Raw genomic sequence first — 22,503 nt, forward strand, 5'->3', positions numbered from 1 at the left:
GGAGATGAGGGAGATCCGATGCAGAAGGGATACTGCAATCAATTTGGTGATGATTTCACAAGGAACAAAAAAAGTACATAAGACCTGCCAATTGTCAGAACAGCAGGTAAGGTAACCCTAGATCTCAGTGGGGCACCTGGCCAAACTTCTGAGGCTATACTTCAGCAAGTCATTAACATATTAATGAGCTGGAAACAGATCAGTTCCTCTCTGCTCCTCCTTCTGCCTTGCTCCCCGCCCTATCCCGCTGGGCCACGCCCACACCCCTGCTCAAGCTGGTTGGTCCTCGCAGGCATGATGAAACTTCCCGCACACATTACAGGAGCTAGGCGGGTATAAAGTGAGAAGACATCTGCGTGCTGCCCCGCCTGTCCGCAGCCTGCAGTCCCGGTTCCGCGCCACCCACTCACCTGCACCCGACCTGCTTGTGCCCAGGTAAATCGAGCCCGAGCCCTTCTGTGTGTGCCTCGCGGCTGCCCTGGGAGGGGAAGGAGGATGCGCTGCAGCCTGGCCCCGCAGAAGGGAGGGCAGACGCGGATCCCCGCTCCGGTAGGTGCGGCGGCTCCAGCCTATAAAGGGGGCGGGGCCGATTGTTGCGCATTTGGGAGCAAGCGTGAGGCGAAAGACCTCTGTCGCGGTGCGGGAGGGAGGGATCGCAGGGACGGAAGAGGGGAGGCCAACCGCTTCTGAGAGAAGGCGGTGATGGCGGCCTACATTGGCCCCTGTAAATTTCATTATTTTTTTGTTATATTGCGTCGAGGCTTGTGGAAATTTTCGCTGTCTGGGGGCCTTGCGGCGGATGGGCCGGAGGGTGCACGTGGCTGGGGTGCAGTCGGGAGTCGCGGGGTGACTCGATAGCTTGGTCCTGGTCTAGGAGGGACGGTCTCCAGGGTTGTTGGTGTGAGTGTCGTCCTTGGGATCAGTTCTTAGCCCTTCACCTCCAGCTTCCTCACTTTAACTAGCCTCTTCCTCCCTCGCCCCCGTCTTTGTAGACTGCAAGACGAGTGACTTGTCGAGCAAACCCTGTCGAAAGAGATCTGTTGAGGGTGACAGGCAGTGTGGTACAGAAAAAGGCAAAAGAACCGGCGTACCCTTTCTCAATGGTTATCTGTTCCGTAAGGCTGGCTTCAGATTAATGTTACTATTTTGAATAAAGGACTAGATTTCTTTGCAGCCGAGGGCCCACATTATTTCGTTACTGTCTCTTGCCCTAGGTGCTTGACTAATAATTTAGAAGCACCGAGAACTCTTTTTTCATTGATTGATCGCATTGCTGTAAAAGAAATTAGAGATAACTTGTCTTGAACCTGACCAGTAGTTGGTTGCTGAGATCTTAATGCAAAAAAGTGACGTGAGGTTTAAATAGTTGGTAAGTAGAATAGAAGCTAAAAGCATTGAAACTGTTTAATTTGGTAGCGGCTTACCACATGTGACTGAGAACTTGAAATGCTGGCTAGTCCGAACTGAGATGTGCTGTAAGTGTAAAATACACCAGATGTTGACGATTTAATCGAGAAAAGCAGTGTGAAATATCTCGTCAGTAATTTTTTATACTGATTACATGCTAAAATGATAACTGTTTTGGGTACATTGTGTTAAAATATACTTAAAATTTATTTCAACTTTTTCTCTTTTTTAATAGGGCTACTCATATATATAAAATTACACATGTGGCTCACATGTCTGTTGGACAACACTGCTTTAGAAGTTTATGAGAAAATACAGGATTTTTTTAAGTTGGGGAGCTTTATTTTAAAATACATGAGCCTGGGCTCTGTCCATAAAGTCTATTTCTTAAGGTCCTGAGGACAGTGGCTGGGCAAGAGTGTGTGTGCGCACTGCAAAAAATATATATATACTATATATTTTTTAGCATTTTATTTTATTATTAGTTTCAAGTATACAGTACATTAGGTAGACATTTATATAGACATTTATAGTTTATGAAATGATCTCCCCGATTACTCTATCACCCTCTGGCTATACACAGAGCCATTACATTACTGCTGACTACATTCCCTATGCCAGGCTCCCCATCCCCGTGACTCTATCAGCTACTAATTTTTTTCTTCTTTAATCCTTCACCCCTTTCTTTCAGCCCTCTAACGCCCTCCCTTCTGGCTGTCATGAGATTGTCCTGTATATTTGTGAGTCTGTTTCCGATTAGTTTGTTCTTTTTGTTTCTTAGATTCTGCAAATAAGTGAAATCATAACGTATTTGTCTTTCTTTGTGACTTATTTCACTTAGCCAAATAACCTCTAGGTTCATCTATGTCATTGCGAATGGTATGATTTCATTTTTTTACTGGCTGAGTAATAGTCCATTGTATATATGAACCATAACTTCTTTATCCACTTGTCTATTGATGGGCATTTAGGTTGCTTCCATATCTTGACTATTGTAAATTGTGCTGCCATGAATATTGTAGCGCATAGATCTTTACGAATTATTATTTTGGTTTTCTTTGGATAAATACCCAGAAGTGCAATTGCTGGGTCAAAAGGTAGATCTGTTTTTTAATTTTTTGAGGAACCTCTAGACTATTTTCCAGAGTGGCTATAATTTGCAATCCCACCAACAGTGTATGAGAGTGCCCTTTTCTCCGCACCCTCGTCAACACTTATTGTTTTTGGTTTATCGATGATAGCCATCCTGACAGGTGTCAGGTGATATCTCACTGTGGTTTTAATTTGCATTTCTCTGATGATTAGTGACCTTGAGCATCTTTTCATGTGTCTATAGGCCATCTGTATTTCCTCTTCAGAGAAATATCTGTTTAGGTATTAACGCCCATTTTTAATTGGATTGTTTTTTTGTTGTTGAGTTTTATGAGTTCTTTATATATTTTAGATATTAACTCCTTAGATGTATCATAAGCGAATACTTTCTTCCATTCAGTAGGTTGTCTTTTTGTTTTGTTGATGTTTTCCTTTACTGTGCAAAACCTTTTTAGTTTGATGTAGTTCCATTTGTTTATTTTTTTGTTTATTTCCCTTGCCCAAGGAGACATAGCTGAAAAGAAATTACTAGTAGCAACTTCAGAGTGTTTACTGCCTATGTTTTCTTCTAGAAGTTTTATGGTTTTAGGTCTTACATTAAGTTTTTTGAGTCTATTCTTGTATGTGGTGTAAGAAGGTGGTCCAGTTTCATATTTCTGCAAGTATCTGTCCAATTTTCCCAGCACCATTTTTTTGAACAGACTGTCTTTACCCTATTGTATACTCTTGCCTCCTTTGTCATATATTAAATGAGCATATAGACATGGATTTATTTCTGGGTTCTCTATTCTGTCTCATTGATCAGAATATCTGTTTTTATGCCAGTACGATGCTGTTTTGATTGCTGTAGACTCGTCGTATAGTTTGATATCAGGTAGAGTGATGCCTCCAACTTTGTTGTTCTTTCTCAAGATTGCAGTGGCTATTCTGGATCTTTTATGATTCCATATAATTTTAGGATTATTTGTTCTAGTTCTCTGAAAAATTCCATTGATAAGGATTACATTGAATCTATAGATTGCTTTGGGTAGTATGGCCATTTTAATGACGTTGATTCTTCCTATCCAGGAGCACGATATATGCTTCAATTTATTTGTAGCTTCTTCAATTTCTTTTTTCAATGACATATAATTTTCTGAGAACAGGTCTTTTACCTCCTTAGTTAATTTGATTCCAAGGTATTTTATTGTTTTTGATGCAATTGTAAATGGGATTGTTTTCTTAATTTCTCTTTCTGTATAAAAATGCAGCTGATTTCTGAATATTAATTTTGTATCCTGAAACTTTAATGAATTCATTGATCAGTTCTAACAGTTTTGGGTGGAATCTTTAGGATTCTTTATATATAGTATCATGTCATCTGCAAATAATGACTGTTTTACTTCTTCCTTTCCAATTTGGATACCTTTTATTTCTTTCTTGTCTGATTGCTGTAGCTAGGACTTCCAATACAATGTTGAACAGAAGTGGTGAAAAGCGGGCATCCTTGTCTTGTTCCTGATCTTAAGGAAAGTACTTTTATCCTTTCCCCATTGAATATGATGGTAGCTGTAGGTTTATCATCTATGTCCTTTATTATGTTGAGGTATGTTTCCTCTATTCCCACTTTGCTGAGAGTTTTCATCATAAATGGATGCTGGATTTTGTCAAACACGTTTTCTGCATCTATTGATATGATCATCTGATTTTTATCTTTCAATTTGTTAATGTGGTGTATAACATTAATTGCTTTGTGGATATTGTACCAACCTTGTATCCGAGGAGTAAATACAACTTGATCATGGTGTGTGATATTCTTAATGTGCTGCTGAATTTGATTTGCTAATATTTTGTTGAGGATTTTTGAATCAGTGTTCATAAGGGATATCGGCTTATAGTTTTCTTTTTTTGTAATGTCTTTGTCTGGTTTTGGAATCAGGGTAATTGTGGCTTCATAAAGAGAGTTAGGGAGCTTTCTCTCCTTGAATTTTTTTGTAATAGTTTGAGAAGAATAGGTGTTAATTCTTTTTTGAATGTTCGGTAAAATTCACTCATGAAGCCATCTGATCCAGGACTTCTGTTTTTGGGGAGTTATTTGATTACTGATTCAATTTTGTTAGTGGTAATTGGTTGGTTCAGATTTTCTGCTGCTTCTTGACTCAGTTTTGGGAGATAGTATATTTCTATGAATGTATCCATTTCTTCCAGGTTGATTTGTTGGTGTACAATTGCTAGTAGTATTTTATTTTGATTTTTTTGTATTTCTGTGGAGTCTGTAGTTACTTCTCTTTTGTTTCTGATTTTATTTATTTGGGTCAGCTCTTTTTTTTCTTGATGAGTCTGGTTAAGGGTTTATCAATTTTGTTTAAACTTTCAAAGAACGAGCTCTTGGTTTCATTAATCTTTTGTGTTGTTTTTCTAGACTATTTTCTTTATTTCTGCTCTGATCTTTATTATTTCTTTCCTTCTACTCACTTTGGACTTTGTTTTGGGCTTTGTTCTTTTTCTAGTTCTTTTAAGTTTAAGGTTAGATTGTTTATTTGAGCTTTTTCTTGTTTCTTGAAGTAGGCCTATATTGCTATGAATTTCCCTCTTAGGATTGCTTTCACTGTCTGTGTTCCATAGATTTTGAGTTGTTGTGTTTTCATTTTCATTTATCTAGGTATCCTGATTTCTTCCTTGATCTTTGTTAACCCATTCAGTTTTGTAGCATGTTGTTTAACCTTCCTGTGTTTATGTATTTTCCAGTTTTTTCTTGTAGTTGATTTCTAGTTTCATACCATTATGATTGGAGAAGATGGTTGATATGATTTCAGACTTAAATTTATTGAGACTTGTTTTGTGGCCTAACATGTGATCTATACTACTTTGCTTTCTTACTGGCCAAGGGAGCTTTGAGACAAAAATACTTGAGAACACATTTTATATCTCTGTCAATGTAATTGTTTATTGTTATGAAGCTAGGATATCAGATATCAGGTAATACTGCTTTTTCTCTTCAGAATTTTTTTTTATCACAACGAAGAAATCACTTAGAGGTAAGCTAGAAATTGTGAAACGTTTAGAAGAGTTGTATATGTTAATATTATACTTTGGCAGTATGTATAATCTTTTATTATACTCACTATATTCTATGTGCATTTAGTTCCAGTAATGAGAGTATATTTAATTGTCAAGAAGACATGAGAAGAAAATATGGTAATCTGGAGAGTCTTTTGGATTTTTTGAGGGATTTTGAGATGCTGGGCTGCAGAGAGTGGGGCTCTAATCTCTGGCATGGTTGGAACCAACTACATATGTATCTGTTTCTTGGGAGTAAATTTAGGATGCGGAAGAACAGAATGTGACCTGAACACCACTAGCTGCTAGAGCTTGCTGGATGTGAAGGTCATCCATCTTTTCCAAATGCTTGTAAGTAAATTAAGTGATTCTCTGCTCTTGTGTGCCTGCCAACCTAATGGAAAACTGCTGTAGATATTTTATATTTCAGTCTTCGAAGTAGTTTGTGCAAGTTTTTAGAATCGAGATTTAATACAGACTTGGACTGGATACTGCATGTTTTATTGGTCTCTCCATAGATCGCTGGTAGCTCATTGCACCATGTGTGGCATTTGGGCTCTCTTTGGCAGCGATGACTGCCTTTCTGTTCAGTGTCTGAGTGCTATGAAGATTGCACACAGGGGTCCAGATGCATTTCGTTTTGAGAATGTCAATGGATACACCAACTGCTGCTTTGGATTTCACCGGTTGGCAGTGGTCGACCCCCTGTTTGGAATGCAGCCAATTCGACTGAAGAAATATCCTTATTTATGGCTCTGTTACAATGGTGAAATCTACAACCACCAGAAGGTAAAAAAGATGAAGCCGGAAGATAACTGATGTGATTAAACCTCACAGCTCGTTGGTTATAATAATTCTATATATTTTGTATAATACTTTTTACTTTCCAAAGCACTTTCCATGTTCATTACCTCATTGGTTCCAATTATATAGATATAGCACTGATGCTCAAAGAGGTGAAGTGAGTTGGTCCAAAAGATAAATAGGGATTACAATTCAATTCTTTAACTCAGAGTCTTTTTTTTTTTCCCTATTATGAATTTGATTATTAATTAGAGCCTGTGCTAGGCTCTGTGTTAGATGCTAGGGATACATTAGTAAATAGGAGAGGTAGGTCTGTGCTCTAAAGGAGCTTATTCTATTAGAGGGTAACCAAAAACATCACTGTACACAAAAGAAGCATTCTGAAAACACGAATATAGACCTGATGGATCTGGGAGATCCAGTTTTAAGAAAGATGGTCAGAGAAGGTCTCTTGAGAAATTGACACTTGAACTGAGATGCAATGAAGAAGGGTCAGCTAGCAAGACTGGGAAGAGCAGTTCATGTAGAGGGAATAGCATGCGTAGAAGCCCTGAGGCAGGAAGCCGACCTGGGACTGTCCTAAGAGAACAAGTTTGGGGAGGTAGGCAGGAGCAGATCAAGCAGGAGTTCATACAGTAAGGAGTTTGGAATGTCATTCTAAGAGCAGGAGGATTTGAGGATTTTAAGGCAGGGACAGAATTTAATAGTTTGGAGGTCATTTTATCTGTAGCTTTTCTATACTGCTGCCCTTAAGATATTTATTGCTATTTCATATTTCCACTTAATCAAGAGCCATAGGATAAGAAGGCGGGTAGATGCAATGGAGTGCAAGAAATAAGACTTTTAGTAGCTAAAATTGGAACAGCTTTCTATCTGGTGAAAGTTTACTTTTATATGAGAGTGGGCGAGTGGATGGAAATTCTGACCCAAGGAAGCCAAATTTGCTAAGAACCTTCCAATCCGAAATTATTTAGCTAGTGTTTCATAAGAAATTTTTTTATCTAAATTTTCAAATTGTTTTTTGTTTGTCACCCTCGTTTCCAACTTTTAATTTTGAAAAGTTTACACAAAGAGTAACAGAACAATGAGAACCTGTATTGAATAATAGTTAACATTTTGCCGTATTTGTTTTATCTCCCTCTCTGTATTTATACATTCACATTTATTTTTTGTCTGTATTTTGAGTATATTGCATATATTATGACACCTCTAAATATGTAAGTATTTATCTCTTAAAAGTCAGAACATTCTTCAACCTAACACCAATACTAAGAACCAAAAATATCATCTAATATCTCATTCATATTAAAATTCCCCAAGCGTCCTGAGAATGTATTTATAACTGGGGTTTTTATTTGTTTTGAGCTAGATTTCATTCAGGGTTTTTACCTTTGGTTGTGATGTCTCTCGATATTCTTTGAGCCTTCTTGATATATACCTATCATTTACGGATAGGGTTTTATATTCTAGCTACCCTTCGGTCACTTTTCTCCAAACGATAGCTCTTGCCATGTTTGTTGTCTGCTTATAGGAACACTCTCAATATAGGCTTTTCATTTGAAAAGTTTTTTTGTTATTCATCAAACCCAGGCACAATTTTTCTGGGTGCTTGGAGATGAAATGGTGAACAGGAAAGGTAAGAATGGAGTGTCACGTTAATGGGAGTACAGGAGGAGAGTAGTTAAAACTTCTTTCTTACTAAGCCAAATTAGTACCACATACGTGAGAATGTTAAGTTATATTATGGCAATATTAGCCTTTCACCTAAATAAGATAGGAAATTCCTTGTTTTACTTGAACAGCATTGCTGCTTTTGTGTGTTTTGTATCGAAAATATACAAATAGCCAAATATGTTGTATTTTCAAAAGCAGAGAAGTTCCAGCTATCTATGGTAATGGAATTTGAGCAGCTGAAAATCTGTCTGAAGAGTAGAATGGACATTTTAGGCTTATATAAAGTATTCTGCAACATAAACTCCAGAGCCCTCCTTTTTATTTGATCAAAATAAAATTTATTACAACTACTAAAATACAGCCAGAGGTGTATCAGGAATGGAGGGAGAACAGGTCAAGGAAAGGAGGAATCTGAGCAAAGCCTGGGGCAAAGAGGAGGTCTTCTTCCTGCAGGGAACGTCAGGGCCTTACAGGTGACAAGTCCAGCAACAATATGATTTCCGGATGGTGTCAAGATATGAGGCTTTTGTTTCAGGAGGGTAGAAAATGGTACATGTGACTCATTAACCAATAAATTACCTGCAAAGTTTAGGCCAAAGAGCAATGATGACCTGCTAGTGGTGGAGGATAGATGTGGGAAGCTATCACTTCTAATATCATCGAATGCTTTATGGTTATTTATCCTCAAATACTTAAGCCAAGAAGGGTCAGCAGAAGGCTGTTTCCAAATCCCTCCTGCTAGAGACAGATCATCTCTGAAAGTCAGAGCAGGGGGAGCAGGAGGTAGGTGGCTTTGTAGTCACAGGAGGTAGCCACAGCCCATTTTTGGACAGTTCTGTGAGTGCTTCTAGACAAAAGGTTCACAGATTTATACAGCAAATGAGATTGTAGAGCATGTTTTATAGGTCATACATATACATATACAAACACAGAGACTTTTTGAAATTTAAAAACGTATTTTAAATGTTTAAACTTATCTAGGATTTCCACCTGATATTGTTTGTCAGCCAGAAATCATGAGGAAGTGCAGAGAGAGAAACACATCGAAGACTTTCCACCGTCACAGTTTGCCAGTGGTGGTGGAGAGCCAGAGTTCGGGCATAACTTGATCAGACCCTCTTAGTGTGCAGGCTGTGATAGTGATGGTGTCTTTGCTGTTTCTCTGGGGCATGTAGACCAATAACCTTCACTATCATTTTGTCTGTCAGTAAGAAGTAGCTTTAATTCCACTGCAGTGGTGGAAGAACCAGATGCTGTAATCCTCCCTTAGGAACCAACAGCTTTGTTTTGGACCACGTGTCAGTTATAGTGATGGAATCATTTATTCTTAGGGAAAAGTGCTAAATATGTTTGTCCTTTTCCTTTCTGTTTTCATAGGTAGATATTGGGAATACTATATTCCCAAACCAAAATTTTACAGTAGTGGGAGACATATTTTTAGTGTCATGGCAACTGGGCAACCTATTTGCTTAACTTACATATATATGTACATATATTCGTATTACACAGTATGTATATAACATGCATTTCCATCCTGCACATTGATTGGTACATTGTCTTTGCATTCTCTTTATCGGAATGCAAGTAAAATTTTTACAGGTTTAGCTTTTTGTTATAAAGAATTTGTAGAATTGTGAGTTCAAACAAACTATATTTTTATAATGCCATGATTCTACTAAATCACTAAAATGCATGAAATTATTGAGCATGGAAATATTGACTCAACTTTGCAATAACAAATGTAGTGAGTGCACAAGGATGCTAACATTTTAATTTTGCTATTGCTTCCTTAAGCTGCAACGCCATTTTGAATTTGAATATCAGACCAAAGTGGATGGCGAGATAATCCTTCATCTTTATGACAAAGGAGGAATTGAACAAACGATTTGTATGTTGGATGGGGTATTTGCATTTATTTTACTGGATACAGCCAATAAGAAAGTGTTCCTGGGCAGAGACACCTATGGAGTCAGACCTTTGTTTAAAGCAATGACAGAAGATGGATTTTTGGCCGTGTGTTCAGAAGCTAAAGGTAATGATAGTATTTTTCTATAGATTTTCATTATTGTCCTGATTTTGTGTTTTCTTTTAGATCATTTTGCAAATCCTGTAAGGGACCGTCCACAGTTTTACGATTGACTAAATAAGCTATGAACCTTCTGAGCTTTGTGTTTTTTTAAACCAAGGAGTTAGACTTCTTTTAGCACTTAAATGATGTAATCTTTGAAGGATAAATCTATAGTAAAGTCATTTAATTTTTGTTGTGCTGATACGCTTTGCATCTGGTTTGATCCCCTATGTATTGGTCAGTGTTCCTATGTCATATTGTAACATTAGGGTTAGCCCTGCAATTGTTGCACTGTGGTACCATGCCAAAGCTATAGCTATTATTTAGCATTTTGAAAACACCTTTATTGCTGTATAATTTACATACCATATAATTGCCTATTTAAAGTATACAATTCAGTGTTTTTTAGTATATTCAGATATCTGCAACCAAAACTCATGTCAATTTTAGAAATTTTTAATCACCTCAGAGAGAAACCCCATACCCTTTAGCCATCACTCCCATCCCTCTATATCCATCAACCATTAAACCTCTCTATGGATTTTCCTATTTAGGACATTGCATGTAAATGTAATCATATCATATGTACGTGGTCTTTTGTGACTGGCTTATTTCACCTATCCCAATGCTGTCAAGATTTGTCTGTCTTGTGGCATGTATTAGTCATTAGTTTTTTTTCTTTTCTTTTTTATTTTTATTTTTTATGGCCAGAAGATATTCCATTACATGGATATATTATATTTTGTTTATCCATTTGTCAGTTGATGGACATTGGGTTGTTTCTGCTTTTTGGCTATTTAGAGTAGTGCTGCTATAAATATTTGTGTGCACGTTTTTGTGTGGACGTATGTTCTCATTGTTCTTGGATATATAGATAGAGATGGACTTGCTGGTTCACACGGCAACTCTCTGTTTAATTGTTTTAAGGTACTGCCAGCCTATTTTCCAAAGTAGCTGCATCATTTTATATTTCTACCAGCAGTGTATAAGGGTTTTGGTTTCTCCACATCCTCGCAAACACTTTTTAATCTGACTTTTTTTTGTTCTAGTCATGCTCGTATGTGTGAAGTAGTATTTCATTGTAGTTTTGATTTACATTTCCCTGTTGATAATGATCTCAGGCATCTTTATGTGTGTGCCATTTGTACATTCCTTGAAGAAATGTTTTTAGGTATTTCTAGTGTGGTCAAACAAGTGTGGCACTTTTTTGTGGGGAAAATAAATAGGAATTTAAAGAGTAGTGACTAATCATGAAGGCTCCTGTGAAGTGTTCTAATCTGAATAAAGTTATCTGTTTGCATTCGTAGGTCTTGTTAACTTAAAGCACTCCACAGCTCCTTTTTTAAAAGTGGAGCCGTTTCTTCCTGGGCACTATGAAGTCTTGGATTTAAAGCCAAGAATAAATATATATGTTAGGTACTATTAGAAAAACCCAGCAAAGAAAACAGAAAGGAAAAGCAGACTCCTTATTTCTACTGTGTCTCCTTTAGACCCAATAGCTCGATATAGAATTATAATCTTAACATTCAGTTGACCATTTGAAATTTCTTGACTTATTTTTTATACCCTTCATAACACTGCCCTTTTCCAGACTAAATGATTTATCTAGAGTATTGCAACAGTTTTTTTTTTTCTTAAGAAAAAATTTGAGATGTAATTCACACCATACAGTCACCCTTTTAAAGTAAACACGTCAGTGGATTTTGGTATATTCACAAAGTTGTGCAACCATCACCACTTTCCATTTTCAGAACATTTCCATCACCCCCAAAAGAAATCCCTTGCCTGTCACTCCCCATTTCAGCCCCTAGCAACTGCTAATTTCTCTTTTGTCTCTCTGGATTTTTCTATGCTGGACATTTCAAGTTTATTTTCAAGCTGATCCATATTGGAGCATGTATCAATAATTCTTTTCTTTCTTTCTTTTTTTTTTTTGTTTTGTTTTTTACGCCTACAGCACCCAGTCTTCCTAGGTGGTCTCCCATCTAAGTACTAACCAGGCCCCACCCTGCTTAGCTTCAGAGATCAGAGGGATCGGGTGTGTTCAGGGTAGCATGGCCATAGACTGTATCAACAATTCTTCATCTCTTCTTATAACTGGATAATATTATTTTATATTATATAGATATACCCTATTTTGTTTATCCTTTCATCAGTTGATGAACATTTGGGTTCTTTCCACTTTTTGGCTGTTAACATATAATGCTACTGTGAACATTCATGTGCAAGCTTTATAAGAAATATATGCTTTCAACTTTCTTACAATTATACCAGAAGTAGAATTGCTGGGTTCTATGGTTACTGTGTGACTTTTGGGGAATTCTCAAACTGCTTTCCACAGTGGCCACACCATTTTACCTTCCTACCAGCAATTTAAGAAGGTTCCAATTTCTCTATATCCTCATCAGCACTTGTTATTTTCTTACTTAAAAATTTTTTTTTTTTAATTTTGGCTATCCTAGTGGATATGAAGCGGTATCTCATTATGGTTGTGATTTGCATTTCCTGCAACAGTTTTTTTTTTATTTCTTATTGCTTTTAGAATAACTGATCAAACACTTATCTGATCATGATACGTAAAACTTTTTAATTACTCCTTATCCCCTACAGGGCTTATGTGGCTCTCTTAAGATCTGCTAGCTAGCGATGGGAACTGGGACTCATCTAGTCTTTGAATTCTGCTGTGCTACACAGTAGATCACTAGGTTGACAAACTCAAATTATAAATCACGATGAGTATTCTGTGTAGGGAGGCTATTTCTATTTACAATAAAACATTTGTATCACAGATCGTGGTGATGGCAGGTTGGCTACTCCCTGTGAGAATTTATTGAAGAAATTTAGATTATACTGTTTAACTCACACATCATGTATAATTACTAGTTAAGGGATAAATGCCTCATTTCTTAATATCTGACTTTAAAGTATCTAATAGAGATCATTTTGCTTGTTAAAGGACTAGGAACAGTGGCTGTTTCTTAAAATACCTTAGTGTGGTGACAAAGGGACAACTGCCAAGAGATCATAAAATTCACATTTCAAGTCCATCTCTTTGGTTAATAAACGTATCTTATTTTCCTTCCTTCCTTCCTTCCTTCCTTCCTTCCTTTCCTTCCTTTCCTTCCTCCCTCCCTCCCTCCTTCCTTTCTTCCTTCCTCTTACTTTATTTTAGAAAACTTTATTTTAGAAAATAATTTTCTTGATCAGAAATTCCAGCTAGGAAGAAGAATTTGAACATTGGAAATTTTCCTATTGCTTTGAATGACTAGTGTAATTTTGCTGTGTACCTGTTACCACTGTTATCTCCCTAGTAAGTAGATGGTAGGGTTTAAGTGATTAATTTTTCCCCGTTTTGTTTATATAATGCACATGTATTAAAAAGGGGAAAATAAATAGGAATTTAAAGAGTAGTGACTAATCATGAAGGCTCCTGTGAAGTGTTCTAATCTGAATGAAGTTATCTGTTTGCATTCGTAGGTCTTGTTAACTTAAAGCACTCCACAGCTCCTTTTTTAAAAGTGGAGCCGTTTCTTCCTGGGCACTATGAAGTCTTGGATTTAAAGCCAAACGGCAAAGTTGCGTCGGTGGAAATGGTTAAATACCATCACTGCAGAGATGAGCCCCTGCATGCCCTCTATGACAGTGTGGAGAAACTGTTTCCTGGTAATAAAGCACATACCTGCCCTCCCATCCCCCATCTCCAGTCTCCCAAAGGAAAGTTATACTTTCAGGTCATTGGAATGAGTTACATTTGAAAATTTATTCTTATTTAATTTGGAGGTGACACAGTGTGATCTGGCAGACTACACTGTTGGGCAATTGCCAGTGTGATAGATTTAGATGATCGTGTACCTCATTTCAATAATTAACGCAGCTCAAGCTTTTCTGGAGCTGTTTCACTTACTTTATGTGTTAATAGGTTTTGAGATAGAAACTGTGAAGAGCAACCTCCGGATCCTTTTTGACAATGCTGTTAAGAAACGTTTGATGACGGACAGAAGGATTGGCTGCCTTTTATCAGGTGAAGTCTGTTCAAAAACCTAATTCTTTTTAGTGCATATTTGTTTAAGTTAAATGATTTATAGCCAAAACCTCTGAGGTTTTGACTATAAAGGATTTACTCTGTGATTTAATCTTTTCTCCATTATTGGATGACAAAGTTTTCTGTAAGCTGCATTTAATATTTATAGTAATATAGCAATTTGAAGCTATATTATTGTTATGAGTAAGTTCGTAAACCTTCTTTAGAATTATGTGTAGAGAATTTTAACCAGTTCAAATACTGCTATCATTATCACAGGTTATATGTTAGATTTCTCAGTTTATAAAACTTGGGGATTTTAAATGGTGAAACTCTAATCTTGGCACTGAATAGGGATGTGAGTCATCTGTCCTCTCTTATGCAAGGCGCATGACCAGTACACTTAAGCTGTCTTGCTCATAGGGGGCTTGGATTCCAGTTTGGTTGCTGCCACCCTGTTGAAGCAGCTCAAAGCGGCCCAAGTACAGTACCCCCTGCAGACATTTGCGATTGGCATGGAAGACAGTCCTGATTTACTGGCTGCTAGAAAGGTGAGACACTATCTCTCCCTGTTATGTAGTTAAGACAGACTTGCTATTGCAATGAAAATCAAATCAATAATTGATGATTCTATCTTTCTGCTGCTGTGTTGACTCAGGAAATTGTTTTAAATTAAATATATTAATGTAGAATAAAAAACCTGTTGAATATCAAGTATGTTGTACACTGTATTCTGAGTATTTTTATCTACCATGGCCCCTGCAATTTTCTCAAAAACCCAGTGATAATAATTCTGTCCTTTTGTAGGTAAGGGCCTAGTATAGTGTCAAGTCTACAGGCTTTGGAGCCTCACTACTTCTTTCAAATCGTACCTCTGCCACACAATTCCTCACTTATGTAATGGGAGTAATAGTATCTACTATGAGGTAGTTTTGAGGTGAAAATTATGTAATTCATATCAGTGCATAGGGTAGAACCTATCATGTAATAAGTATTTAGTGAATGGAAGTTGTTTTTTTTTTTAAATAAAACATGTTTAGGACTGTGGACAAGGGGGCCCGGTACACATTCAGTGTGCAAGAGACCTCGTTCTTACTCCAGAAAAACTTACATAGAATGGATGAGAAAGAGCTAGAGAGCAGTCCTAAAGCAAGTTAATTGATGCTGAAAAAAAAAAACAGAAATAGCCAAAGAAAGTAGAATGAAGAGAGAGGTCATTTCATTCAGGAAGAACATCCTGGGTATAAAATTAGGCATTGCAGGAGGGCTGAAAGGAGGCCAAGGTTAGGGTGGGACCATGTTGGACTAGAGAGAGATGAGGTGGGTCGGGTGAAAGACGTGTGCGTTTAGGGGATGGGGCTGGCATGCTAATCGGAAGCCTCCTGACTGTTAGGTTGAAGTCTTGGAGTGGAAGGGCTAGATGGGATAGCTGCCTCTTGGTGATTGAATGGAGGGGAGAGACCAGGGGGTGGGGGGCAAGGGACTCTCACTATGTGGGCCTTATACGTGGTTGACTGGAGAATCATTTCCCCATATCGTGGTGGCTTTCAGAACCATTTCCCCTTATTTTGCCTCATTTGTTTTCCACAGCTGTTGATTCATAATGTTTGTGAACTACTGTCATGTTTCATTTTCAAGGGCAGTTCTTTCTTGAAATAGCAACTACGCGGGTATCTCTTTATATCATCAGGTGGCAAATCATATTGGGAGTGAACATCACGAAGTCCTCTTCAACTCAGAGGAAGGTATTCAGGTCCTGGACGAAGTCATATTTTCCTTGGAAACTTATGACATTACAACAGTGCGTGCTTCAGTCGGTAAGGTATTTTATGGCATTAAAAAGATTTTTAATACCGAAAAGGTATAAGCTTTAAAAATTATTATTTCAAGCAACTGTTTAAAAAACAATACTCAAGAGTGAATGCAAAGAAAATCCCTCTGTCAGCACTTGTTCAAGACAAGATCATTTAAGAATTCCCCAAATCTCTTGTGGAGTGAGAGGAACAATAAATACATGGTTAAACCTCCATATTTATGCTATCGTTCTTTGTATTTCGCCAAAGAGTAGGTATGTATTTTTTGCACCCCTTCCCCTGATTTATCTATTTAAAGTTTTGGGGCTATATAGGGAAATAGGTCTACATTGCAACTAATTTTCTGTAAAGAATACTCATTTTAGATATATCTTGGTAAATATTTCATTGTACATCTTATCAGTCAGTAACGATTATTGCTCAGCAAGCAATATTAGTTTTACCCTGTGGATACATACCGAGTTCAGAAGTGTACTCCAGGTCATACTGATCTAGTATTGTGGAGCCTCTGATATGCTACTGGCTTAGATATGCCTTTCGTAAGAGACCCAGAATCAGATAGGACTCTATTGCAGGAGTGATGTCGCCTCCAAGGGATCAAAAATTGGTTCTTGAGGGGCAAAAAAATCTTAGGTAGTACAGTGGTTTGCACACTTCAGAAGGGCCATAATACGTAAACAGATATATAGTATACCTGGTATTTCATTTGGAGGGCAATTATGGAAAATGTCTGAAAAGTCTCCCTAGGGAGGCAGTAATGAAAAAGCAGTTAAGAACAAATACTGGTTTGTTCCACATCTCAAGGATGTAGAATAGGAACCAATGGGCATCTTTTAATAACTTATGTAGTCTCCTTCCTTAACTATATGTGAAATTTAGTGGATGGGGAGTATTAGAAAAAAACAATTAAAACTATCAAACCCCCAACTCTCATCATTTTTGTATAGTGATACTAGTACGAAAGGTGTGATATTTTTGAGTTATTGTTCAGTTTAACAGAGTTCTAAGGTGGACATTCTTGATCTAAAAGCACTAAATTTTTTAAATGTCTATATAAAATTGTGGAATGGTTTTAGATTATTTTATTACAAAAGTATGACTTTTAGGTTAAATATACATATAAATGGCTTGTAGATAAAAGATTATTATTTGGGAAACTACTTTATATTAATAGTCTAATTTAGAGCAATATTTGCATTTGTTTCCAAAAGCCAAACAAAAGCATTTTGGGTAGAGAGTTATGTTGACCTTAACAATAATTTCTGTCCCTTTTTTAAGGTATGTACTTAATTTCTAAGTACATTCGAAAGAATACAGATAGCGTGGTCATCTTCTCTGGAGAAGGTTCAGATGAACTCACTCAGGGTTACATATATTTTCACAAGGTAGGCATTAAATGGAAAGAGATTGGTGCTAGGTTAAGAAAAGTATGAATTATTTAACTATTTTCTGTCATCTTTTCAGTACAGCAGTAACATTTTTGTGTATCTTGTGAGGTATATGAAGAAATCTGATAATATCTGCTTCGTGTTTCTTTTGGGGAGAAAGAAGTCTTAGTAGTGTTAGATTAGATCACCTCTATTCTTTAAAACTCGTTAAGCATGAGAATCACGTTTCTGATGGTCCCTGCGCTGTTATGATTATTGCCAGTGTGTCCGTTTTATTTGTTCTAACACAGTTTGGATGTGAGAGAAGGCCTGTTTTATACAGCACTTACTCCCTTCCCTAAACTGTGTTTTAGCTTTTTGTCTTTCCCACCTTTAGGGTTGGAGTATGTGTAAGACTAAGAAATAAGAACTGTTTCATGTGCCCAAAGCAAATCTGTTGGTGTATTTGTAACTTTTGGCTATTTGTTTGGAAAATAGGCCCCTTCTCCTGAAAAAGCCGAGGAGGAGAGTGAGAGGCTTCTGAAGGAACTCTATTTGTTTGATGTTCTCCGTGCAGATCGAACTACCGCTGCCCATGGGTAACTAACTCATTATTTTAAAAAGCGATCATAAAAATAACCTCAAAAAAAATAGACATTTAGGCATTAAATGGAGAGAGAAAAAAAAATCAATGGCTGATTTTTTTTTTCTTTCCAATTTGCTATGTGTTGCAAGATGTGATTTTTATAGGGAAAATGAAGCTTGTCGCTGAACTTAGTCCCAAAGGAATTAGGCTACATTCAAAGTGCTGCTGTGGGAATGGTGAGAGGGCTGGCACAGGGTGGTTCAGACCAAGTTTCCAGCTTTAAAGTGTAACAGCATCTTGCTTACATCTGAACAACCGAGAGGGAAGGCAGTTGCAGCTCTTTTTAATAAGTCTTTTTAAGAGAAGTAAAGATTATACACCTCTGTGTAGCAGGTGTTGACTGCTGGCCATGCCTTTCTGATGCTGTGTGAAGATATTGCAGTGAAAATGCAGGAGGCTTGAAGAGATTATAAAACCCTATTTCTTTGGTATCATTTCTGGTTGGCTAAAGTTTTTGTTTTTTAGCTGGCCATGTTGTAGAATTGAAGACCTTTATTGTATAAGATAAACAACCCACATATTTTTTAGTTGTTTCTACCAAATCACACTTAGATTGGGAAATAATAAAATAAGAGATTGGGAATGAACTGAATCTGTGGTTATGATCTTATCTGCTTGTCCTAATCAAAGCTACCAGGATTTGGGAAGCAGATGAAGTAGCCTTTGATGAAACACTGTGGAACATTGGTTTATGCTGATTCTTGTATGTAAATTATTAATCAGTCGAGTAAAATTTTTGGAATTTTTCTTATAGCTTTTAATAGGATGAGAGATGGTCTCACCTAAAAAAAAAAAACTTGGAGTCAGAAAGGTCAAGGCTAAAGACACCTTAATGATCAGGTCACTCATGATTCTTTTTTTGCTCCTTGAGATAGGCATTTAATTGTATAAAGAAAGGAAAGTAAAAGTAATTGTTCTCAAACAATTTGTTTCACTTCCTAGATGAGATAATACATATCATATTGAATGAAAGTTTTTGTATTCATGCATTAGTATAGGGCAATCAGGAAGATTGTAAAAATGACATTATAATCTTAACATTATTTAGAGGCTGCTTGAATTGCTAGGAAACTATATCAGAATCTAAACTGACATGCACTAAATAATCCATTTTGACTTAGATTTTCTTCTCTTCCCCTTTAAGCCTTGAATTGAGAGTCCCATTCCTGGATCATCGGTTTTGTTCCTATTACTTGTCTCTGCCACCAGATATGAGAATTCCCAAGGCAAGTGAATCAATTCAAGATCAAAACTGTCCACTGGTATTGATTATATTTGCAACTTTTACTGATACTCCTTTTGTTTTCATGTCAGAATGGGATAGAAAAACATCTCCTGAGAGAGACATTTGAAGACTCTAATCTGCTACCTAAAGAGATTCTCTGGCGACCGAAAGAAGCCTTCAGTGATGGCATAACCTCAGTCAAGAATTCCTGGTTTAGGATTTTACAGGAATATATTGAACATCAGGTATAATGTCTTTAAAAATATTTTCTGAAATAGGACAATTTGGATGCGGATGTTAGATATAATTACTATTCATTCTGTACTTAGCTTAAACGTTTTGTGTCTATAGGAGAGATTTCTTCTTTCAATTCTAAGAATTTTCTAAGAATTAAGTAGCATGCAGGGTTATCAAGTAGCATCTAGTGTTAAAAAGAGAAGAAACTTACCAGTCATCACTGACCTTCATTTAACACATTTTCGGGCACCTGCTGAGTGGTTAGCGTTATTAGGCATAAATGAATAAAACACTCAGAGCCCCCGTGGATTAGAAATGTGCATGTGAATGTTCTTTAAAAGTCATCGCAGCTATGCATATTATGGTATTTTAGCATTTTCTAAGTGATGGGTGAGTCAGAGAGTCTCTGGCACAATTTACAGTCAAGACTTTCCGTATCTTTTTTTGTTTTGTTTTGGGAAGCCAGATGAAATACAAGTGTTTCCACGCTGTTTAAAAGACCATTTTGCTCCTCTGCTCTTACAGGTCGATGATGCAACGATGGCAGCTGCAGCCCAAAAATTTCCCTTCAATACTCCTAAAACTAAAGAAGGCTATTACTACCGTCAGATCTTTGAACGCCATTACCCAGGCCGGGCTGACTGGCTGACCCATTACTGGATGCCCAGGTGGATCAATGCCACTGACCCTTCTGCCCGCACTCTGACCCATTACAAGTCAGCCGCCAAAGCTTAGGCCCTCTCTAAGCAATGGAGTGAAAGTAAATGTTTCTTCTTCTTATGAGGGGTAGGGGACTTGGGGTCAGGCAGGGGAACGAAGAACATCAATCAGGCAGGCTTGCTTGGGGGTGAAAAAAATAAAAGTCTTAAATCTGAAACACCGATATAGTTGTTTATATTCATGCAGCCCCTTCATTATAGGTAACTAAAAAACTGAGCAGCTTTTACTATGTCATAGTAAAGTAGAAATTGAGCTGGGAAAGGGGGAAATAGTCTAATTGCAAGAACTCATGAGTACTCTCCTGGCTGGGCTGCTGTAGAAGACTTGGGTCTCGTGCCAGCATGGGTTCCTTTAAGTCCTTGCATCATCAAAGTGTGGTCATCTCATGACTTCCCTCTCTCAATTCTTCCCTCTCTCAATTTCTTTCTAGACAGACTCTGGAGAAGTTAGCCCTTTGTAAGAGTTCATGACAGTTCTATTTTATAAGATAGTAACTCACATTTTGTTGAGCCAGTGTGTCTTTGGGAATGACTGTTCTAGATCAGGGTAAGCAGACTTCTTCTGACCACACAGTAAATGGCCAGTAAATTTTTTGTGACTGGACAGTGGATGGCCAGAGAATACATATTTTCGGCTTTGCAGACCTTTGTTGGAATGTCCCTCTCTGCCATTATGGTGCAAAAGCAGCCACAGACAGTATGCAAACAAATGGGCAGGGTTACATTCTATTAAAACTTTATAAAAACAGGCAATGGGCTGGATCTGGCCCATGGTCCATAGTTTGCCCAGTTCTGTTCTAGGGGAACAACCCAAGCCAAGCATTTCTGATAAAAAGAAAAAGCCTTCTGAACCTAGTTGGGGAAGGAGTAAATATACCAGGGAGACATTTGTTGGGGAGGAAGAATTATCCTCTACCCTTCATGTTCTTCTGGCTGGACTGATAATCAAATTAACACAAGACAGGTTAGCAGAAGAAAAACAAAATTTATTGAAGTTTAATAGTATGTATACCTCCTGTATATATGGAGAGTCCCAGGAAAACTGAGTAACTTGCCAAAATGATGGAAGCCATCACATTAAATACCATCCTCAGCTAAAGAAGATGTTGGGGGTGGAGAGTCAGTTTTGGTTGAGAACCAGGAGAAGCATAGCAAACCAGAGTAAGTCTGTCACGCGTATTTAAGTCCTGGCCTTCTGCAGCGATAATGAAGGCAGGCTGGCACTGTGAGGGAGACACCCCTACGGGTGGAGAGTTCCCTGACAAATGTAAATGTCCTTTTACCAGGGGTAACTTGGGTTTTCAGAGCTTTTCCCATCTGCCGTTGCTTAAAATTAATCAGCCTAAAATAATATCTCTAAAGAATCATATTTTGGGGTGGCAAACTCTGCTCCCCTTCACATCCGTCAACATAAGAAACACCCAAACCTGTAGAGAATTTTAATGAATTTATTTGAGCCAAACTGATGGCAATTGCCAGGAAGCAAAATCTCACAGATTAAGAAAATGCTCCAGAGAATGGAAGTTTTGCTATTTATTTTATACTTTAGAATTGAGGAGACCTAAGGAAGTTTATATGAAATCATTGGTGATTGATTAAGGGAGTGGGAGAAAACAAAGCAGGAAAATCTCTGGAATTGGATAAAAAATAAAACAAAAGGACACATAACTTCTTTTACATTGGTGGGTACGGAAGAGTTAACTTTTACAGCACGTAGAGATGGTATCTGGGGAACAAGATAACCATGGAGGGTTCTGTGGTCTCCTGCTCTGCTGTGGAGGGCTGTGCCCTGAGGGGTCTAGAAAAAGGATTACTCTGACATTCCCTGGGTATGTTGTCATAAGATGCAAAAAGCTAATGGACAATCTTAGGATAAAGATTGACCTTTGTCAAGAAAGCTACAGGCCCGGATGTGCCTGCCTGCCGTGACCTGCTTTAGTTAGGAATTTTTATGTTAAGACCATAATAGGTGGTTAATTTTAGTCTATGAGTTTGTAGGGTCCTCCGTGCTGGCCTCCCCGAGCTTGGCAGGTTTAGTATGTGGCCCCTTTTTTGTCCACCTTCAAAGAACAGGTAGATTTTCATTTGAATGCTCATCGGTTGTTTAGGGACAATATTTTAAAATATGTTATAAAAGATGAATTTGGATACTAGAAAGTTTTGAGGAGATAACAGCTTGATGAGAACAGTAAGTAGGCCAGTAATTTAGCAGGTAAATTGGAAAATAGGGACTGTTTGAGGTGTCAACATAAAAAATGTCCAGACCTGTAGAGAATTTTAATGAGTTTATTTGAGCCAAACTGACGACAATTGCCAGGAAGCAAAATCTCAATGGATTAAGAAAATGCACCAGAGAATAGCAGTTTTGCAGCTTATTTTCTATATTAGAA

General features: G+C 37.5%; 1 protein-coding gene and 1 pseudogene across 4 annotated transcripts; one reads left to right on the forward strand and one right to left on the reverse strand.

Moving 5' to 3' along the window:
* The first annotated feature begins 278 nt into the window (after window positions 1-278).
* ASNS (asparagine synthetase (glutamine-hydrolyzing)) lies at window positions 279-20,277 on the forward strand. 4 transcript variants are annotated; one of them, XM_039878032.1, is made up of 14 exons: window positions 307-435; window positions 5,804-5,889; window positions 6,057-6,327; window positions 9,811-10,048; window positions 11,392-11,462; window positions 13,633-13,747; window positions 14,004-14,105; window positions 14,529-14,656; window positions 15,796-15,922; window positions 17,198-17,304; window positions 17,785-17,885; window positions 19,077-19,158; window positions 19,247-19,402; window positions 19,920-20,277. In XM_039878032.1, exons 3-14 carry the CDS (start codon window positions 6,079-6,081, stop codon window positions 20,127-20,129), a joined length of 1,686 nt encoding a protein of 561 aa, XP_039733966.1. In that variant the 5' UTR covers window positions 307-435; window positions 5,804-5,889; window positions 6,057-6,078; the 3' UTR covers window positions 20,130-20,277. The 4 variants fall into 4 exon arrangements, with proteins under 4 accessions (XP_039733964.1, XP_039733967.1, XP_039733966.1 ...); XM_039878030.1 differs by lacking the exon at window positions 5,804-5,889 and having other exon boundaries at window positions 279-435; XM_039878031.1 differs by lacking the exon at window positions 5,804-5,889 and having other exon boundaries at window positions 310-549.
* LOC120615159 (uncharacterized) lies at window positions 12,033-12,150 on the reverse strand (annotated as a pseudogene).
* Window positions 20,278-22,503: the final 2,226 nt, after the last annotated feature.

The sequence above is a fragment of the Pteropus medius genome, unplaced genomic scaffold (genome assembly GCF_902729225.1).
Source record: "Pteropus medius unplaced genomic scaffold, Ma_sr-lr_union100, whole genome shotgun sequence".
In the NCBI taxonomy this organism is placed as follows: Eukaryota; Metazoa; Chordata; class Mammalia; order Chiroptera; family Pteropodidae; genus Pteropus; species Pteropus medius.